This window comes from Parasteatoda tepidariorum, chromosome 5 (assembly GCF_043381705.1).
Source record: "Parasteatoda tepidariorum isolate YZ-2023 chromosome 5, CAS_Ptep_4.0, whole genome shotgun sequence".
In the NCBI taxonomy this organism is placed as follows: domain Eukaryota; kingdom Metazoa; phylum Arthropoda; class Arachnida; order Araneae; family Theridiidae; genus Parasteatoda; species Parasteatoda tepidariorum.
The window spans coordinates 31,765,744-31,787,895 of record NC_092208.1 but is presented as its reverse complement, the minus strand read 5'-3'; the positions used below and the strand labels follow the sequence as shown (position 1 = coordinate 31,787,895).

Sequence of the window (22,152 nt, the reverse complement as noted above, 5' to 3'; positions counted from 1 at the left end):
ATAACCATAACTGTTATACTCTGCATCTTCATAATTATAGATTTTAAATTTAAACAGAGCAAGGAAGAGTTAAGCAATAAAATAGCTGAAAAAAATACAAAAGCAAATATTTTTTCTGCAGAATTACATTCTGAAGATACTTTTCTTGTTCATCAGGAAATAAAGAAATACTCCATATTTGTCTGTTCTCGTTTCGGAATAAAAAAATTTGCCAATGACTGGCTTGCTTCTGCTAGAATTTTAAATTGATAATAATAATAAAAAAAAAAAACAATACAGAAATCACAGAAGTTTAAAAGGTAATTTGCTCTAGAAATTGTTTTTTCTTTCATTTTTTGAAAGAACACCATAATTTTTAAAGAACATGATAAAAACATTTTATATTTTAATCAAATATGACTGTGAGTGGGGATTTTGTTACAAATTCAGATATTTGGAACATCATGAAATAGGAGGGAGGGGATAAATTCCATTTTAAAAATTAGATTTTTCGGCAACCTAAATCCATGACTTTTCATGATTTTTTAAAAAAAATAGTTAAAATCATGACAAATTTTATTCAATACCGAAATCCATGACTTAAAACACTCAGAGTGAGAACTCTATGTTGTTCAGAACCTTCATCCACTTAATTTATTTCTAGGCACACTTCAACTGCATGTTAATGGATTTTTTAAAAAAAAATATTTCTTTACATTGAGCAGAGATGGCAAATACTTTTTGGTAAGTGTGCCAATTAGATTAGGATTTATTATTTTTAGGAGTGTGCCACTTGTTCATTTTCTTCCCAAAAAATAATCTTTAAACCATCGTACTTTGGTTTTAAACTATAGAATTACACTGTGTAACTGTTCTGTTAAATTAACTTTCTACAAATGGAAATTTAATAAATAGAATTTTAATTTTAAAGGTAAAATACCTTAAAACAAGCACCTTTTGTACTGAGCAATAATTAATAAATTTAAGCATTTAATGCCAGATATTTTTATAGATATCCACCAATAATGGCTGCTAGCTTTGTATTTTTTTTTCAATGAATGGGTGTTAAAATAACATTTTAAAGTATTTAATTAGTTTGAAGTTAGTAAAAAAAGTATATGAAATATTTACTAAGAGTCTGAAAACTTCCATCAGAAAGTGAACCAATCTCATCACTAATCCACAATACAAAAAATAGTACTGTTAAATGGGTCCTCAATTTTTTTTTGTTTCGTTAAGTAAATGCAACATTAAAGTAAGTAAATATTTATTTTTCTCACTTCAAGAAAGAATGGTAAAACTACAATTCAAGAGCAGCTGCAAACCTGTCTTGATTTAACATAAAAATATAATACATTCAAATAAAAGAAGCTTTTAAATATTTGATAGAATTTTCCAAATTCAAAATTGAAATACATCTTATCAGTTGACACTTTTTGTTTTCCTCATTTCTTTACATTTGGGATAAAAATCTGTACATGATTATAAAAAGATCCATTTTTTCATTAATATTAAATATACATTATATATTTACAGGAGTTTCTTTTATTTTATTCTACACAGTTCAGACTAGTTTCAATCTTAAAGTGGAGTAAAATAAAATTTGTTTTCAAAAATTATAGGGCTAACTGACGGCGTTATGTCGTGACCTGAGACGTTGTGAAGACCGAGTATTCACTTTTGAGTTTTGGATGCTGGAGGAGTTTCTTGTTTTCAAGCTGCTTTTATTTTTAATAGTATTAATATGCACTTTAGGCACACGACACTTTTTAGGTACCCGCGAGTCCACACAGCAAGGGCAAACTCGTTTAACCGAAGTTTTGGGTGTATCACGAAGCCGTAATCTACTGGATGAAATTGTAGCATCATCATGTTTTGTATCACTAGAGTTGGAGTCTTCATTTTGAGTATCCTTTTGAATAATTTTATCTTCTTTTTGATAAAAATCACCAGCTGTGCAAATTGTCCCATTTAAATTTTTATCTTTAATAAGTACCTTTTCTATATTAGAATTAATATCTAGTTTAAGATCACAATTCTCATTTTGGTCATCTTCATCTACAGAGATAGTTAAATTTTCATCTGGAGTATTTTTCTTCAACAAATCTTTAGTTTTTTTGCTTTTGATAATTACATTTTCTGCTTTATTTTGTTTAGTAGATTCACTTTCTTCAGAATCTATACTATCTTGTAATTTGCTATTTGTTTTTCCATTTTGTTTAGCAGATTTGTCAATACTTTCAACATTTACATTATGTATTTCAGATGGGAACTTTTCACCTTTAACAGAAATTTTTTCTTGACTAGAGTCCTTTTCACTATCTTCAAACTTTGGCAGCAAGATACTTTTATCACAATTTTTATAAACAGCCTTAGTGTGATCTAAGGCAGCTGTAGGTAAGGACAAAGACAAATTTTCTTTGTTATCAATTTTTTTTGCACAAACATTACTTACCAGATCTGGACTAGACTCATTGTCTAAAATTCTGCTAACACTAAAGCCATTAAAACTTTGTTTAGCAGAATTTAAATTTTTTGACACATTAAATTCCCCACATTCCAAAGGGTAAATTTTTTCTTTTAATATGGGTTTATTGTTTAGACCAATGGCTTCTTTTAAACCCAATTCTTGCATTTGCTCTGTATTTATTGTCGAATTTATGATAGATGTTTCAGGTGTTGTAGTAATTAAATTTTCATATGATAATAGTTTAGATTTATTTTCTTTACCAGTGTCTATATTCCTGTTTTCATGAGTTATGCTGAAGTTTTCCTGACTTTTATCTTCTGCATTTTCATAAGGATCTAAATTGTTATCAGGAATTTGAGATACATTATCTTTTATTTCAGAAATTACTTCGGTATTATCATTTTTTTCTGCTTTGTCTTTTAAATTATCTGAATTTTGTTTGAAATTACTGGCAAAATCAGTAACATCATCTGTTGAAGTTTGTTTAAAAGTAGTGACACAATCAGCATTATCATCATTTTTGTTAACTGAATGTTTTGTGTCACCAGTTCGTCCACCTAAAAAAGGATCAGCTTGGACAACAGTTGAATGATTTTGGTCTTTCACTAAATTATTTTCAGTTTTCTCAAAGCAATGAGGATTAATAACATTTATTTCACTAGAAACAGAGTTTTGTTTTTCTGCACAACTTGACGATTCTCCTATTTCACTATTTCGCTGTCCTAAAAAAATATCTTGACCAGTTTCAGCTCGTTTGGTAACTATAGATGTACATACACTGGGACAAAAATTTGCAGCAGGATTAAAAGATGAACCTTTTTCAACATGGGAATATCCTGAATTAGAAGGATTTATTTCACAAGGGTTAATTACACTTTTATTTTGACATAAGTTTGGAGAGTTTTTATTCACTAAATTGCCATGCTCTAAAAAAGGAGTCTTACTCTGTACACCAAATAATCTTGAATTAGCTAGATCAACACTATATGAAGGAGTAATACTTTTATCAGTAATAATGCCAGATGATGTTGGAACAAAAGTATTGAAGTTAATACCTACAGACACATTTTTTGAAGGAGCATGATGACCCACATTTATACACTGAACACTATCAGAACTATCAGTTTCATTTATATTGGTAGTTTTACATACCTGCTTTACATCACTAGAAGTTCCCTTATCACAGTGCATTTGAATTAAATCTAAGCCATGGGATTGTTGGTTTTTAACACAATTTTGAGTAAAAATTGCTGCCTTTGAAGTAGGACAGTTGATTTCAACATGTTTCTGAGCCTTTTTAGGAGTGGATTTTTTCTTAACACCACGGCTTAGATTTCCTAACAAGTTTTTTGAACATGAAGCAACAACAGGTTTACGAGGTTTAGGTCTAGATATTGGTGTCTTACTTTTCCCCTGAGAACTGACAGGAGTGGGTATTGATAAGGTAAGAGAATCAGCACTAGATGGACGATTTCCAGATTGTTGAGACATGCCATGGGAAGCTGACTGATCACTACTCCAAGGCATATTTTCCATTAAAAATTGCTCCAGATCTTCTAAGCCATCATTAGCCTCAGATGATAAGCGAATTGTAGGATATGATGGAGCATTAGCACTATATTCTACAAGATTTTGGGCAGTAAAAGAGGCATGAGTGCAGCTACTTTGTTCAGGGGAAGGTTGTATTGAAGGAGTAAAAAACTGATGACCTGTAGAATCATGTGAAGCTAATGCAAAACTTGCTGCCTGGCCACGCTGAGTAACTGAAAGTTGCGCAACAGCAGCGGCTTGACGAGCTACAGCTAATTGAGATTGAAAACATTGAGCAGCAGCAGCTGCTTTCACATTAGAAGACTGAGCACCGGGAACACCAGTTCCAAGAGATAATTGAGTTGCCACACCACTTGCAGCAATCGCATTTTGTCTAATTTGCATTATCTTTTGCATTTGTTGATTAGCAAGAATTTGTTGAGTTTGTGCAAGCTGAGCATTTTGTTGAATTTGTTCAGTCTCTGTCAATTTAGATGACTGAAGAGAGGCTCCACACTTTTTATATTGTTGAACCTGTGTTTGTTTCTGAATTCCATGTGCAGTGTGCTGTAATGCTGGAATTTGAGTTGCATGATGCATTAACTGAAGTTGCCCAATTCTTTGCTGAGCAATTTGCTTTGGCTGAAAATGAGGGCATTGTGCTGCTTGTAACTGCTGTGCTTGACAAGCAACACTTGGCACAGGCTGAATTAATCCAGATGACTGGATTTGACTAAGCTGTCTTTGTTGCTGTAATGTTGATTGTTGTCCACAGACAGATATCTGAGAAACAGCAGCAGTTGAACACGAAGTCGGCAATCGTTGAAATTTTGGTGCACCAGCAGTCTTGGTTGCACTTGGCATCTTATTTGAAGTAATATGAGAACTAGATACTGTTGTAGGTGTTGGGAGCTGAAAATCAGATTGAACTGATTTTGCTGCTGCTGTTGGAGAAATATGAGATGAAGTAGACTGCCCTGTAATACGAGCAGCAGTTTGTAGTTGAAAATCAGTCTGCATGGGAGATGAATGTTGGCTAGTTGCTACTACTTTAGCTGCAAATTCATGAGTCTTGGTATCACGAGTAGGCGACTGTAACATATAATCTGGACCTTTTGGACTAACACAAGAGGACTGAGATGATCCATATGGCAGCCTTGGTGGAGAAGCAATCTCAGAAGATGAGCTTTCTCCTTGCTGCATATGCTGATGAGCATGTGAATTTGGACCAAATGGAAGATCAGAGGTACCTTTAGGTAAAGCCATTTTATGAACATTTCTACAATGGCGCCTCAAGTTATAAGCAGAAAAGAAGCCCTTATGACATATTTCACACCAAAACTTATGAGCAGCTTCAGGATCACACCTGTCTTTCCTTTTCTTCTTCTTTTTAGGTTTTTCTTCCTCCTTACCTTCACAGGATGAATCAATATCAGGTGATTTCTGAAGATTAATATTTTGTGAAGTATCATTAATAGCCGAGTCCTCAAGAATCCAAGATGTGGTTCGAGATACTGCACTCTGACAATCTACAAACTTTTCTGTCTGTGAGCTATGTACAGAAGCTTCAAATCTCTGTGATACTTGGCTTACATTTAAGTCAGTTGTAGTAGATGATTGAGGGGTAGTCAAAATTACAGCAGAAGGTGAAGATGGTTGTTCATTGCCATCATTAGTAGAACTATTTTCATATCTAGGAGGGGAACTTTGTGATGTCTCATGAGTTACTTGGAAGGCCTGAAGGACCTAAAAGTAAAAAAGAAAATTCTAGAAACAATTTTCATAGTTTAAAGTTACTAACTAAACTAGAAATAATCTTTTCTAGTGCAATGTAAATTTCTACGGCCATTATTGGAGACATTTAAAGCTAGTTTCCCATTTATAGATTCCTATTATTACTACTGAACAAAATTTTCAAAAAGAAAATCTATTAACTTTTAGAGGGTTGAGACATTCATGGATGACTAATAGAAACATACTAGGCATCCAAAATGGTTAATGTGTCAAAAATCTTGAGAAGTACAGATGAGATAAAAAATCTAAAAACGTGCTTAAAATATTTAAAAAAGATGCACTCAATGGTAAACTCGACCTCCCAATCTCAGCCCCTGGGATTGGGTAGGGCTAATTGATAAATTAAAAAAAAAAAAAACTATTAATATTATTATTTTTTTTTTTTGAGATGAGGTCTCGCTNTTTTCAAAAAAAAATAAAATAAAAGTATTCTGATTTGACATACAGATTGTTGCATTAGATTCATAGGTAACAAATAATATAATCATAATGAAAGAGGTTGCAAAATAAAGATAGGATGAAAATTGTTTAAAATAGAGTTTTAAGAAATGTATGTTAGATCAGAAAAATACAAATAGATTTGTTTAATATTCTGAAAAATCTTTCAACTTCTAGATTTTTACAGATGAATAGATATTTCATTTCTGGTTTTGGAAACCAAATTGTTAAATGCAGTGTAAAGTAAAAAGTGACACCATACATTAAAAATCTTGGTAATTTGAAGTTACAGTGATCAACAAGTTTGAACAGTATCAATGAAAGAAAAATTAAACATAAAAGCATAATTTCTTTTTTACAACAGAAAATTAACAGATATTAATTTTATCAAATTGTTAATTACAATGCCCAACACCCACTATACTTTTTTTTTTTGTACATGCTCATAATTTTTTCACTAATTACAAATAAACAGAGCTGAGGAGGTAATATTTAAAAGTTTGCTTCATAGACAAATATGAGATATTTTAAACAATTTAATTGTGTTTAGCGAGATTTAGTCCTCCATCTCTTTTTGGTAGTTACTGCTAAGAATTTGTACGATGATTTACAAAATACGAAAAAATAAATAATTAGTGCTTTCTCCCCCCATCAAAATGCGAGAATGTCGCCCATAATATTTAAATAAAAAATATTACAATATATATAGTTTAATATATTACTAACTATATATAAAATAAAAGTTTCTTATAGTACTATTTATAAATATAATTTAATAAAAACTGTATATATAAAAAATATATAGTTTTTTTTTTCTTTTTGTAAGCATAGCACTTTTGTTACTTTAAAATTCATTACATATATATTTGTTATTATTAAAAGTTATTTTGCAGAGAGAGTTTTGATGCAGAAAGCCTGAAAAATTCTAACACAGGGAAGAACATTGATATACACAAAAGCAAATAAAATAGATATGTTTTAAAACTAAAAAAATTTTAAGGTCTATGGAAAACATAAGATTATTCCTAAAAGGAATAGCTGTGATTGTTTCCAGTTATTAAAACAAGTACAAGAATATTATTATTTATAAGTATGTTAAATTGAATGGCTGAATTTTTTTACAATAGAAAATTTCATTTATAAAGCATTTTTGAAAGGGTGCATTTTAAACAAAATGTTTAATTGACAAAGTAAAAAATTTATATACAGTCATGGCTATAGCCATAAGGCAGTTTTTGTGATTTGAAGAAAGAATTTGAAACTATTTTATCTTTTCATGGAATAAGTTAAAGAAGTTTAGATGTAGTGATAAGAAAGCTAAATTTGAGAATCTAAACAGATTATTTGCAGAAAATTTGTTAATTTCAAAATTAAATAATAATTTTTTAAAATTATTTTCAAACAAAATTTCTAATTAATGACGCAAAACATTACTGTAATTATATTTACAGGAGAGACTCATACAGCTTCATGAAAGAACTTGAAAACTGTTCTATCTTTTCATAAAATAGTTAAAGATGACATGTTGTGAAAAAAAGAGGCCGTTTTGAGAATCTTTCATTAGTGAAAAATTTATTAACCCCAATTATTAAATTATCACATATTTTTCAATGGATTATTTTTAAATAAAATAGCTTATTTTTAATACACAACGAGAATGGGGTGGAGCCTCTTAACCGTTCGAATTTTAATGTTTGACTCATAAGTAAGATGATTTCCGAAGCAGTAAAGATATTCAACCGGAATACGTAACAAGTTCTACTTTGTGTATGAAGGGAAAGCATCTCTGAACACTTCAAAACCAGTTTTTGTATATAGAGCAAAAGATAAGATCGTTATGAGGAAAATATTTAAGCTTTGGTTTAAGCTCATTTAATACTTAACTAGGTTACAAAATGAAAATTTGACTAGCTGTCCATTGAGATATGTAAGTCATGGTTATAATCACATGACAGCACCAGTAGCTTGAAAGAAGAATTTGAAACTGCTCTACCTTTTCACAGAATAGTTATAGGTGGTGAGAAGTAGTGAGAAGAAAGCTTGATTTGAGAATCTTGACAGGTTATCAGGTAATAATTCTTAACTCCAAAAATTAAATCTTAACTTACAATTGGGAAAAGCGGCGTCTTGTAACTGCATAAGTTGCTTTTTTCTTTCCTCTTTTTGCATTAGTCTAAATTAAAAATTTATAAAATAAAAATTAAACTATTATTCAACTATAAGTTACGAATTGCTATCCAAAAGGAAAGCAAAAAGCTCATTACTTATAAAAATAACAAGTGTGGCTGGAAATATCTTTATTAAGAAAATTATTTTTTTTCAAATAAATTTTGCTTCTTATTTCAGAAGAAAGAACAATGCAGGATGAACAAAGATATACTTGAATTGGAGATAAACCCTTCATAGAAAAGGAGTTGAATCTTAAAATGACAGAAATGTTGAAATTGAGAAACTAAGATATTGTGAAACATGACCCATGCTGCCAATATTATCAATAAATCAAAAGAGCAAAAGAATGAAGAGACTAAGAGATTTGAATTTTTCACAACTGTGAAATTGCATTTATGATGCTTGAACCATGGGAAAATATATTAAAATTCATCTGAATGCATGCAAATTTGACAGTAACCTATATCATATTTGACTCATTAATAGTTAGTTTTCGGAAGACAGAAGAAGAAAAGGTGTTAAAAAGTAAAACAATATTTTATTCTGTAAAATAATATTAGTTAGAGAATACAAACACAGAAAACTGCCGAAAGACAAAATGAAATTACAATACAAATTTTAGTAAGAATAAAATTAATAATTTGCACTAAAATCATAATAATTTTAAAATATGACTAACCTTTTTCTCCAGTAAGGAACATACCATAATCTTAAAATCTACCAAAAGTTTTGTTAAGACATAAATTACCTATATCAATTTTAACACTTTGATGCAGATTGGACTTCTCTGTCTCTTTTATAAATTTTTCTGGCGCTCTAATTACAAGTAATAATATATTTTGCTTTTTTTAATAATAAAAAGAATCTAATAGTTACTAAAAAAATCTGTTAGATTATTGGAATTATATTTGTACTAAAATATATACAGTCAAACCCCGCTATAGTGAACCTTCAAGGGACCGAAATTTTGGTTCACTATAACTGGGAGTTTACTATATCCGTTACGTAGGCAATTTAACTAATGGTTCCCAATCTCCTCCTTTTATTATACACTATTCAAATAAATTACTGAAAAATATTATGTAGTAGCAAAACATTTATTTTTCATTACTCTTCGTCTTGTGAACACTTCCCAATTCTCAAATAATTTTTCCTGAATTTCTGTTATTCCGCTTTTTAAACCTGCCTAACTTGCTATTCGAGAACATAAAAGTATTCTCATAAAATCGCTTAGCAAATTCATCGGCATTTGTCCAGATATTGGAAGGTTGCTGCTTCTTCGAATGGTGAACCACTTCAGTAATGTTTCTTCAACATTCTTGTGATCTGCTTTTCTGAACTTTTTTTCTGCCATCTAAATTTTTTCATGAGCAGAAATTATTAATAGCCTATTTTTCCACATGTTACAAACTGCAGATTTGTATAGTTTATATTCCCTGCAAATATCAGCTTGATTGCATTCATTTTTTCTGATTCTGCCCATTTTATCATCAATCGAGAACGTTTTACGTTTACTGCTAGCCATAGTTAAATTTGAGACACTTGTTTGCAGGAGATTTTTTGTCTGAACTGAAAGCAAAAAGGAGTTGAAATGAGGGCCTTAACAACACATATTAGTGTCCAACCCTTTGACCAATAATGAATAATTACTCATTCCCTCTGACAAAAAGTGCATATTAATCCCACTGACACCTTACAGGTGCATCATTTGCCTGGGTTGGAAACATCTGCTAGGTTTGTTTAGGGATAGGTGAGTGAGATAAAAGAAGCAAACAAGAAAAAATGCTTATCGCTCAATTCCCCTCTATAGATGGTTTTAAAAATCGGTATATGTATTTATTTTGAAGTAGAAATTTGAAAATTATTACAAAAAAATGAAGAAAAAAAATCAGTCGAAAACATAAAAATGTTCATTATATCCAACTTCCTCACTTTTTTGGTTCACTATATCCACAAAAAATAACATTGTACGTGTATAGCAAGGCACGGGACCGAAAATTTCGTTCACTATAGTGGGGTTTGACTGTATATATAAATATAAAAAAGTACCTAGTTTGGAAATTTTTTTTTCATCATTCATAATCAAAAATTTATCAATTAATAGATTAATATAATTAATATAATCAATCAATTATATTATACATCAATAAGATCAATTAATATAATTATTGATTTTGTAAAGCAAAGAAATTTCAATGATGAGTAACAGTTTTTCTTAGATATAAATAACTGCAAATTAGAAAAATTATTGTTTGGAAGTGAGCCGTGTTTGGAAGATTTAAACTTTTATGCAGAAAAAGGCACCAGTGGTCTCACTCATGCTCTAATTCATAACCATAAACTATTAGAATGCTAAATATATTTCCCCTTTATTTTGTCCTAAATTAATACAAAATAGTGAAAAATGCATGAAAAATATGTTTAATAAAAATTCTGTGACAAAGGTTTAGCATGTTAACTAATATTCTTCGTACCTATTTCTTTCAATTACACTTAAAAGTTTTTTTAGAGTTGTTTGTTACAGCAAAATTTAAAAATTCATATTGATTATATATTGCAAAATGTGTACTATTATAAATTTGAGTACCAATTTAAATAAATTCGTCAGAATTGGTAATTCTAAGATATGTACCATTAACAGAGCAGCATATAACTATTTTAAAGCTTTAATTATTATTTTAACATTTTTATTTTACTTTATGTGGTTAAATATCAAAATCATAGAGTTTCTTTTTCAGTTTTGATTCTGATTGTAATTAGAAAATACACATGACTAGATATAAAAAGAGTGAAGTTTTACTGAAAGAATATAAAATCAATACAGTACCTGGTTTTCAACTGAATCTGTTGCATCGTCCATATCCATTAAACTGAATCGCACAGCATCACTGATTGATGTAAAAGATCTTGTTTGCACTTCTGAGACAACCATACCCTCAGCTTTGCACTGGGAATGAGCTTTTCCAGGTGTCTTCATGCTAGCCATGATGCTAACAGAATTGATAGGCTGCAGCTGTTTTTGTTGGTTGTTTTGATTTAGGACAGATTTTGAAGAAGAGTTACTTTCTTTAGAGTCAGGAGAATGTTCTACCAATGCTTCTTGATCTACTGTGATTGGAGAAGGTTTGGGACTTATTGGCTCAGCAACTGGAGTTGATTTGTTCTCGCTAGATTTAAAGTCTCTTACAAGAGAACATTCAGCAGTAGAATCAGATGGTTTAATTTCTGCATTATTATCTACAGCAACTGTGGCAGCTTCTGTATGTAACGGTATAGACTTGGAAACATCAATATCATCAGATTTTACGGAAAGTTCTTCAGTTTTAGTATCTGCTTTTGATGAAATCTTTACGTCTTTATCAATAAATCTTTCTTCTTTTAATGCTTCATCCGACTTATCAGTTACAGATTTTACTTGAGGAGGCACTGAATCTTTTTCAGCGTCTTCAATTGAACTTAGTTTTTGAACATCAGGTGGAAAACTATTTGTAATGGAAGGTTCCTCTGCAACTGAGAGCAAATCTAAACCAGTATTATTTTCAGTCATTTGCTTCTCTTCAGAAATTATTTGTTTAGTTTTCTCAACTGGTTCAGACACAATTGAGTTGTTAGTTTCGGCAATCAATGCAACTTCATTTGGTTTGCTTGAACTGGCTGCATCAGAGGATGCTGGAACATGAATGTCAAGTTTTAAGATTCCACAGTCTGTTTTATTACTTTCTGAGTGTGGAGGTATTTCCATTTCAGGCTTTTCTTCAATTGCTTTTGTAGAAAGTGTCGGCAAGGGTAAAGGTAAGGGCACTTTTAGAGAATTTTGCATTTCAGCCTCAGGTAAAGAAACAGAACTAATAACAGCATCAGATACCTTTGTTGTAAGAACTGGGGAGGAAGGAGCGGTCAAAGCAATTACTTTAGGGATGGGTTTAGCTACACTTGAAACTTTGGGTGCAGTGAGTGGTTTTATTGGTGCAGGATTTTTGATAAGTTGTCTTTTAGCTACCGATTGAAATGATTTTTTTGGTACTGCTGGTTTAATCATTTTTAGATTTGTTTGGCATACAGTTGGGCTGATTTTAGTTGTAGTAGTCAATGATGCATTAGCTTTTGCAATATGAGGAATAATGTTATATTGATTTTGAGGATTTGGAATGATTTGTGTTTGGTTACCATTTTTAATAACTATAAAACTAGAATGTGATGATGTTCCTGATGTTGTGGCAAATGAAGTGTCAGGTTGAATAACACTCAGATTAGATGAGACAGTTCCACTATGCAACTGACCACTAGAGGGTAGAGGTATTATGATTTTACTAGTAACTAGTTTACTGCCAGAAGGATGATTATGAGAAACTGGAATACTGAGAGCTGTTACTTGTGGGGATATTTGCGAGGTTGGACATCTGATATTAGAATTAAGCATGGATCCAATTAAATTTTGAGCATCAGAATAAGAATTTCCTGAAATATTTATAGGTATAATACTACTACTGACTGTTGTTGAAACATTAGAATTTGGAAACTTGTATGGTGTTTTATTTGTTTCAATCACAAAATGCTTAATGTTAGCAGATATTTTTTGCGGATGGTCTCGAGATTGAGAAGGTCCTGCTTTAGAATTGTTGTCAACAAAGTGAGGTGTTGGAGATTTGCTGGTATCGGAATCTGAACCTACAATACATTTTGATGACTGAGAAACAGAAAGAAGCTGAGAAGTCATTTTAGAACATACATATTTCCGTAATGCCTGATTGGTTGACATAGTACTGTTGCCAGCAGTAACTTCTGCCTGTTGCCTTGCCATTAGTATTTGCATTTTCATTAATTCTTCTGGAGAACAGTTTTCGAATTTTTGTTGAACGTACTGTTTAATACGAGGATTTGTATCACATGTGGTTATTGGAGAAGTGTCGTTAGTAGAATCATCAACTACTGACACAGATCTCTGCTGAATTTGTACAGACTCCATTTTCTTTACTCTAGAAATTTGAACGAAATGAGGATATTCTTTTACACCCTCCATATTGTTCGGTATTGGATTATCATGGATGACATTTGTCACACTAGTTTTGCAACTTTCCAGAGTTATTTTCTTTTTATGTTTGTTGGATTTTTCATGTTTATGTTTTTCTCTATACTTCTCAACCTTACCCCTCTTTTTATCAAAGCTAACTTTTCGTTTCTTCCTAACAGGCTCCGACTCTGAGGAACTAGCAGTTTCAACTATATGAGGATGTTTTGAGGTAGATGCTGGAATTTTTGAATAACTGTTGGAATGTTCTTTAACTATTCTCATAAGTTCTTCAGAGCTAAAGTCACTACAGTAATCTCCAGATATGAAACCAGAATTACCTTCTTTCTTTTTCTTCAGCTTATGCTTCTTCCTCTTATTCTTAGAATGTATTTTGTTAACCTTTCCGTGGGTAGAATGATGTTTTTTCACATGTCCCTTACCTCTCTTTGCTTTACGTTTCTTTCTTTTCTTTCGCTTTACAAGATCATGTTCAGTTCTGCTTCCATGTCGAAGTTTGTGGAGAACTTGCTTTTTGGGATTTTTGTCATGGTTCCGATGTTTCTTGTGTCTTTTTTTATGTCCTACATGAGATGAAGAATATTCAGTGTAAAAAAGTTTTTCAAGAGGTATTTGAGGAAAATGTATGTCAGATAAAGTTACATATGTTGCCATTTCCGCCATTTTGTCAGAGTTGAAGAAACGTCTGAAAACATGACTTTTATCTACAACACGATCTTCTTTGACACTGTCGCTGCTTTGATAATGTTCGAAATCAAAACCATTTGCCGTTAATTCTGAGGTAGAATCCGCTTCACTATCAACACTGCCATTGGCGTGAAAATTAAACATCATACACCTCTGCTCATTAACAGTTTCCATGTAATCTTCACATAAATGCTTAATTTGACTCCATTTGCTGGAACTCTTCAACTGCTTATTTCTCAAACTTTCGAGGACAGTAACAAAATCTGATAACAGATCAGAGGATAAGCCGGGCACATCACAATCTAGTATTACATGAGAGAAAGAACGAACAGAGCTTTGACTTTTTAATAATTCTGACCTTCTAGTTACTCTGTTTTCATTAATACAATTATTGGCAGTTTTCTGAACTAAATTATTAATAACTGCTATTTGAGAATTATAAGGAGTATTTAACCCATCAGCACAGTCTGATTTATTAGGAATTAAATTTTGATCTGGTTCTTGATTTACTGTATCATTGATTAAATTTAATTCTTTACAATTAGTTATTTTTGCATCATTGTTTATGGAAGGAGTTTCAGCCTCATTAAAACCATTTGTACAATGTGTATCATTAGAAATTTTTTCCTGGTGAGAATTAGGTTTTTCATTTTCCTGTTGAATATTAATATTTGTTTTTAGCTGCACTTTATTTTCCACAACCACAATGTCCTTCGGTGAACTATTTTTAATTTCTTCTTTATCCGGAGAAGAGCATTCAACCTCTTCTTTGCAATTTATTACATCACTTTCGTTACTCAAGCCATTAGTGAGATGTTCATTTGTTGAATGATTAACCAATGAGAGAGGTTGGACAGAGGAGATTACATCTTGATTTTCAGCCACTTTGCGACAATCACTTTCGATCTCACACTTCGCAGTTGTTTCAGAAGTCATTTCATTACAGTTTGTAGGAGCATTTGCACTACCTGAGATATTTTCATTAGAATTTGGCAACACCTCTTTATTTAATGTAGTCCCATCTTTATTAGAATTTTCTTTACTAGTTACTTCATTCTGGATATTACAAATTTTGGACTTTCTAGAAGATTTAAGGGTCTGTTTTTTGTTTTCAAAAATTTTTATTGGTGTTTTTTCTTTGGTCACAGATGAGGAATTTTCTAGTGCTGAGTTAGGCTCTGTACTATTATTTGGTAACTGTGACTGGCTTGCCAGTACCTCTTCTGAATTTTTGTTCTTTATACTAGGACTTAAAACTGTGATTTCAGTGGCTAACTTTTTTCTTTCGTGCCTAATGTTTTCAAGAACAATAGGATCATTCTGGGTTGGATTATTCGCTACTTTCAGAGCATTATCACATTCCACAAAGAAATCATCTCCAACTTGTATAGCTTGATCACACGTCTCTACAGCCTTTCGTTTTGTGGGAGGAGGAAATGCACAATTTCGACTATGGGTATGTTTGATGTCAGCTGGATTCCTGGAACTTCTTATAGCTCTTTCTTTGGTAACTTGTAAGGTAGTTTTCTTAATGCAATTTAAAACCTCAGGACTTGGATTAAGAGAAAAAGAACTAAGAAGACATTCAAGTGACACCTCCTTGTTGATGGAATTGAATAGGGAGGATAGTTTAAAATACACAGTTGCCATGTGTTTCTCAAGATCCATCACATATTCCTTTTTATCAGTCTGCCGAGCTGCTTCCAGAAAATTCAAATCTGATGTCAAACCTCTCACGTACAGCTCAAGATATAATGGTAGTAGAGATATTCCAAACTGTAAGAAATGATAATACTTATAAACAATGAAATATGTAGGGAAAAAATAAGTAAGATTTAAGAATAAAAAATAAGAAATGTTTCAAAACAAACATTTTGCTTTATTTCTAAAAATGAATTATCAGCTTTTTAAAAGAGTCATATTTCTTTAAGTATTCTCTGTCAAAATCTTTGAATTTAATAGTTTATTTCTTAAAAATAATAATAAAAACCATACGAATAAAAATTCTGGATAAACAGAACTTAATATGAGCAACCAATATATCGACCGTACTGCTGAAACAAAAGGGTGATTTAATTATTTAATTTTGTATGGTGACAATGTCGAGAATGGAACTTTAATTTAATACAGTGGAATCTCGGTTTTGAGTAGTCCATTTCGTACGTTATTCCGCTTCCTACATCATTTTCCGCTGGCCTGTGAAAATCGCTTATATCGATAATATTAAATTCTCCCGGATCCATCTTGTCAGAATGAATGTAAATTTCGTGAGGGTGAATTTTTCAAATATATATATGCATGCATGCATATATATATTCACACATTTATTTTAACATCATCCCACTTTGTGCGTTATTCAACACTAGTCTGACGGAAAATGCAAATTCGGGGTTTCACCGTATATTGAAAGCTATAATTGTGAAATCATTTGATTTGGGAAAAGATTAAATTTTAATTTTCAACACGCAAAAAACTAAACTTGATTACCTAATTATAATGAGTAAGTGGCCCACACATTTTTTTACACATTTGGGCAAGTGTCCAATAAAAAATATACGTCATCTCCACTCCTCCTTTTTGCGATCAGAATTTCTTTATTTTTATCACAACTCTGTTAAGATGAAATTTAAAAATTGCCTCACAAGATAATAACATCTAAACAGAAAGGGTGAAATAGGGAAGGAAAAAGATTTTGGGAGAATAAATAGTAGAAAATAGAGTAAGAGCTTTGCTTTCGAAGAATTATTTAAGTTTATTATTAACTAGTTTAACAAGAAGGTGTGTACTTTTAAAAAAAACAAACAAAGATGACTTTTATTCCAGGTTAATTACACAAGAGACAAGGACAGGAAATAAAAGGATAGGCGAAGAAACAGTAGAAAGGACTTGTTTGCTTTTCCAGAATTATTCAAGGAGATGAGAAAAAACTGGTTTATCGTAAAGTTTCATAGTTTTACTTCCGTTTTAGGGAAAGCGAAGATAACTTCTTAAACTCCCGGCTTGTGACAAAAATGGCACAAACCAGAAAACCGACGATCTTGTTGATCAGTGTTTAAGACATTATTTTTTACATTCATTCCAATTAAATTTTGTAGTGAATTTGTAATCAATTTGGGGTGTTTGATACTAAATTTTCGTCTATTTTAATTTATTATTACTCATAGATTGTACAAGTTACGATCATGCCGGCATTTTTCTTGAAACAAATAGATAAAATATGTGGTTATTAAAAGTAGAAGTAAAATGTATTTTAGAAAACAATTGTTGTAGTTACATTTATAGATATTTAATTATTTTGTTTTATACATTGTTTACACTTTGTATTATTAAGTTTCCTAATATTTTTGACATACATCATATCATACATACATTTTACAGAGTAGAGTCTGTACTTTACAATCGGTACCATTTAACCACTTGCTGACAAAAATGCATGTTTTTTGTCAAAATTTCAGGGGGCGATATTTAGTATTTTATGGTATCTAATTTTCTAAAAATTTTGAACAACTTTTTAAAAGGTACTAATATAAAAGTAAAAACAAGTTTTGTACAAGTCATAAATTGATTGTTTAAGTTAGGGTTTGTTGAGCAATAAGCAATAAATCAGACAAAAAAAAAAGATTAAACTAATTAAAACAAACAAGCTAAAATAAAAGAAATGTCACTTAATTAATAACACTGATATGATAAAATGTTTAAAGCAATAAGATCGGCATATCAAAAATTTCATCAAAATAAAAAATGTCAGTGATCAAAGTTTGCTTGATTCGAAAATAAACTGTCTTTTATAGTAAAGAAACATATTTCTAAGAAAGATGATAGTATAAATTTTGATTTGATAGTTATGATTAGGACTATTTAGTAAGTTGAATTTATTTTAATTAAAACAACATTTTCCACTACAATGAGAAAATAAAAATTAAAAACATTACACAGTTTTCATATAGTGTTTAAAAGCTTTACAAATACCTTATATAGTTATGATCAACATTAAGGACTATTTAGTAAGTTGAATTTGTTTTAATTAAAACAACATTTTCCACTACAATGAGAAAATAAAAATTAAAAACATTACACAGTTTTCATATAGTGTTTGAAAGCTTTACAAATACCTTTGCATTGTGCATTGCTAAAGATATAGAGTTCAGGAGATATAAAGTCATTTACAGTAGGCTTAATTTTTTTTTTTTTTTCAGTTGCTGTTTATAGATTTTGCTTGTGAATCATTTAAAACAAAATAAATATCTGTTTAGCTGCCAAATATACACATAAATAATACCTTTGACCAAAGAATGTCGACAAATAGATAAAACTGTGCACTAGATGATGCATGACCAACCAAAAGCTTGCGTGCAGCTTCTTGAATTTCTAACAAAGGCTTTTGTTTCTTAGCTTGTAACTCACACCACAAATTCATCAATTCCTGCAAAAAAGCAATAAATTATTAACTAGTTGGTAATTAGGTACTTTATTTACGACATGCTAGTTATAAATTATTTAAATAAGCAAATATATAAACAAAATAGAATTAGCAGACAACATAGGAGCAGAATTTTATTTATGTTCTGCAACATGGCTTTAGAAAATTACAAATGTTTAGTAGGCATGGTCAAAACTAAACAATTCTCAACAGTTAAAAAAAAAAAGATAAATAATTTTGTTTTATGGAGAAATTTTTTTTTTTTCAAAAAAGGAATCATTATTAGTTAAATAAATCATTTTTATAAAAATGCTACATAATGAAACAAAAACAATCAATCATATATAAAATTTTTACAGCTACTTGGACATGAATTGTTCTGCAGGGAAGTGAATGTAAATTGTTCTGTGAAGTATGTCACAGTATTGAACACTTTTTGCTGTAGGAACTGACATTGACAATTAACTTAGGACCCAGAACTTCCACATTTCCGGGTCTTTTTTAACTAAAAGTGGGGCCCTATTTAAAAAATGAATTTTCAACTTCTTTTTCCATCTATTAATATGCATAATTATTCTATCGATTGATAAACAAAACAAAGAATTTTCAACAAGCATATTTGAACAAGATGGCTTTTAATTTAAGACAGATCTGCATCAAGGAAAAGCAATAATGTAATTTGATACACATTTTAAGATCAATAATTAATACAGTCAACAAATAGGAAAGGGAACCCTGAATTCCAAATAATTCTTTTGGAGTATGGATTAGCATTTTCAGTAAAATGAGGCTCTGAGTAATACAGTGGAACCCCGATTTTACGTTGTCCGTTTCGTATGTTATCCCGCTTCTTACGTAATTTTCTGCTGATCCGTGATAATAGCCTATACCGATAATGTTAAAAAATTCCGGATTTTGCATTACCCCTTTTATAAAAATCCCGCTTGATGCGTTTTTCTACAAACAGATCAAAATTTTTTTAAAAATTCTATTCGAAATGGTTTTACTCATTTTTCTGTGCTAGCATACCAAATGAGATTTTCAGTCGGTTTTGTTTGAGTTTGAAAGCTATAGCATTTTTTCTCATTTTCGAAACCTCAGTCATCATGTTCTTTTCTCGAAAAAAGATGTCGAAACGAAAATGCTTTTCTCTGGCCGGAAAGGCTGAAATCATCGAAAAAGCTAAAGAATTTCATGGCACTAAATTTGATCTTGCTAAATCTTTGGGTATTGCTTATTCAACTTTGCAAATGATTTTAAAGCAGAAGCTTCAGTAAAACTAAACTCTGAAAAACTCAGAAAATATGCCAAGAAGAGAAAAACCCTTAAAACATCTCCGTATGATGAGTTAGAAAACATTTTAATGAACTGGTTCAAGGAAGCCAGAGCAGCAAAGATTCCTATAAATGGATCCATCCTGAGAGAAAAGGCGCTTGAAATTGCTGAAAGGCTTAAACTCCAAGGCTTCAGTGCATCAAATGGCTGGATCGATCGATTAAAAAAAAAGGAACAATTTATGCTTCAAATCTATCTGTTGCGAATCCGATAGTGTGGATATGACAATTGTGTAACAGTGGAAAGAAGAAACTCTGCCAAATTTATTAAAGGGCTATAATCCAAGTGACATATTTAATGCGGACGAAACGGGATTGATTTTCAACCTATTGCCAAACAAGACATTGACAATTAAAGGTGAAAATTGCCATGGAGGAAAGCTTTCAAAAATGGGCTTTACTGTTTTGCTCTGTGCAAATGCCGATGGAAGCCAAAAGTTAACGCCTCTTGTGATCGGTAGAGCAGAGAAACCACGGTGTTTCAAAAATATCAAAAGTTTTCCTACCGATTACACTTCAAACAAAAAAGCATGGATGAAGCAAGCATTATTTAAAAATTTTCTTCGAAAACTGGATAAGAAAATGAATTTTCAAAAGCGCAACATAATTTTATTCCTAGACCAATGCACTGCTCATTTAAACCTTAAATTGAAAAACGTGCGAATAGAGTTTTTTCCAGCTAACTGTATGAGCAAACTTCAACCACTGGATTTAGGAATTATACGATCATTTAAAAAGAGTTGCCGGAAGCAACTGGTTAGAAAATCTCCAATGTTTCTTGATTCTGGTGACTTTCAGGATGCTTCTAAGGCAAAAATTAATGTTCTTGAGGCTCTTAATTTGATATCTTCAGCTTGGGACAGTGTCGACCGAAAGTGCATCATTACTGGATTCAATAAAGCAGGATTTTTAATATCGGAGGAGGAGAGCGCTGTTGTTTTGGAAGAAGAAGAAGGTAGTGTGTCTGAAGTTGAGGACCTTCCGGAAGTCGATGATGCATACATCGACTGTGACACAGATATCTTTACTTTGGAGTAATGATATCTGTGTCACAGTCAGGCAGAAATCCCTTTCATAAGTGATTTAATGCCCGGCGATAGTGCTGATGACTATGAAATAGCAGAAGACGTGCCAACAGCTAGCTGATCAAGCGATACAAAGCATAAAAACTCTAAAACAAATTTTACTTGCAAATGTAAATCAAGAAGCAAATTTGCAAAAAATTGTTAATATTGAACTAGCTGTATACGAAATTGTAGCTAGAGATGAAAATCAAGTAAAGATTACTCATTTTTTCCATTAATTTAACTGGTAGGTGTCAATTTTTAAAAATATGCATAAATTTTTCTTAACCCCGATTTAACATTATTCCGCTTTGAGCGTTTTTTATAGCTAGTCCGACAGAAAAAGTAAAATAGGGGTTTCACTGTATTAAAGCAATTTATCGACAATAATTGTTCATCTAATTTTATTAAAATACTAATTTTGTGCTTTGTCAGAGCAAAATTTGTTTTGTGAATTTGAACTTTGCTTTCCTACTTTTTTGAAACACTAATTCTGAAAGAAGTTGGATCTTTTGTTAAATTTTATTTATTTAGTACAATAACGCATAAAACATGTTTGACCCACAAAATCTAAAAAATTTTTGCAAGTTAAAAAAAAAGATGACTGTTTAATTTTATGCTTTGTCTGTACCAAATTTGTTTTGCGAATTAGAATGAACTTTGCTTTCCTACATTTTTAAAACACTAATTCTGAAAGAAGTTAGATCTTTTTCTATTTTTACTTATTTATCTCAATAATGTATAAAACATGTTTGATCCACAAGACCTATGAAATTATTTAATTAAGTTAAAAAAGATAATTGTTTATTTAAAACAAAGATTTAAGTAAATAATCATTGAATTTATAAGAACCTAAATATTACTATTTTATACAAAAGGGAAAAATAATTTTAAAAGAAAAAATGGGATTAATAAATCAAATGTGCCTAATTTTTTTCTCTTTTTAAATATTGAAAATAAGTGGCAAAGATTTTTTGATTAGCTCTAAAAGGATTTGACAGATAATTGTTAATTTAAAAGAAAGTTATTTGAAACAAATATTTTTAAGTAATTAATCATTAGTAGGAATCCATGATATCCATGTATTTTAACCTAAGTGAAAAATAATTTTAAAGGAAAAAAATTCATAAAAAAAGCAAATGTGCTGATTTTATTAGATTAAAAGAAAGTGGTATTGAAAATGTCTTAAATTTCATTTAGTTAAAATAGATAATTGTTAATTTAAAAATAATTTATTT

The 22,152-nt window shown here is 30.8% G+C and overlaps 1 protein-coding gene across 1 annotated transcript in view; it reads right to left on the bottom strand.

Moving 5' to 3' along the window:
• Positions 1-1,229: 1,229 nt before the first annotated feature.
• The window catches only part of LOC107444178 (uncharacterized), a 55,967-nt gene continuing 35,044 nt past the window's right edge, over positions 1,230-22,152 (bottom strand). Inside the window, exons 6-8 of the mRNA XM_016058260.3 lie at positions 18,376-18,519; positions 11,208-15,872; positions 1,230-5,725 (exon numbers count right to left, since the gene is read on the bottom strand). Of these exons, the coding sequence (XP_015913746.2) occupies positions 1,604-5,725; positions 11,208-15,872; positions 18,376-18,519 (8,931 nt within the window). The 3' untranslated portion in view covers positions 1,230-1,603. The remainder of the gene's footprint in view (positions 5,726-11,207; positions 15,873-18,375; positions 18,520-22,152) is intronic.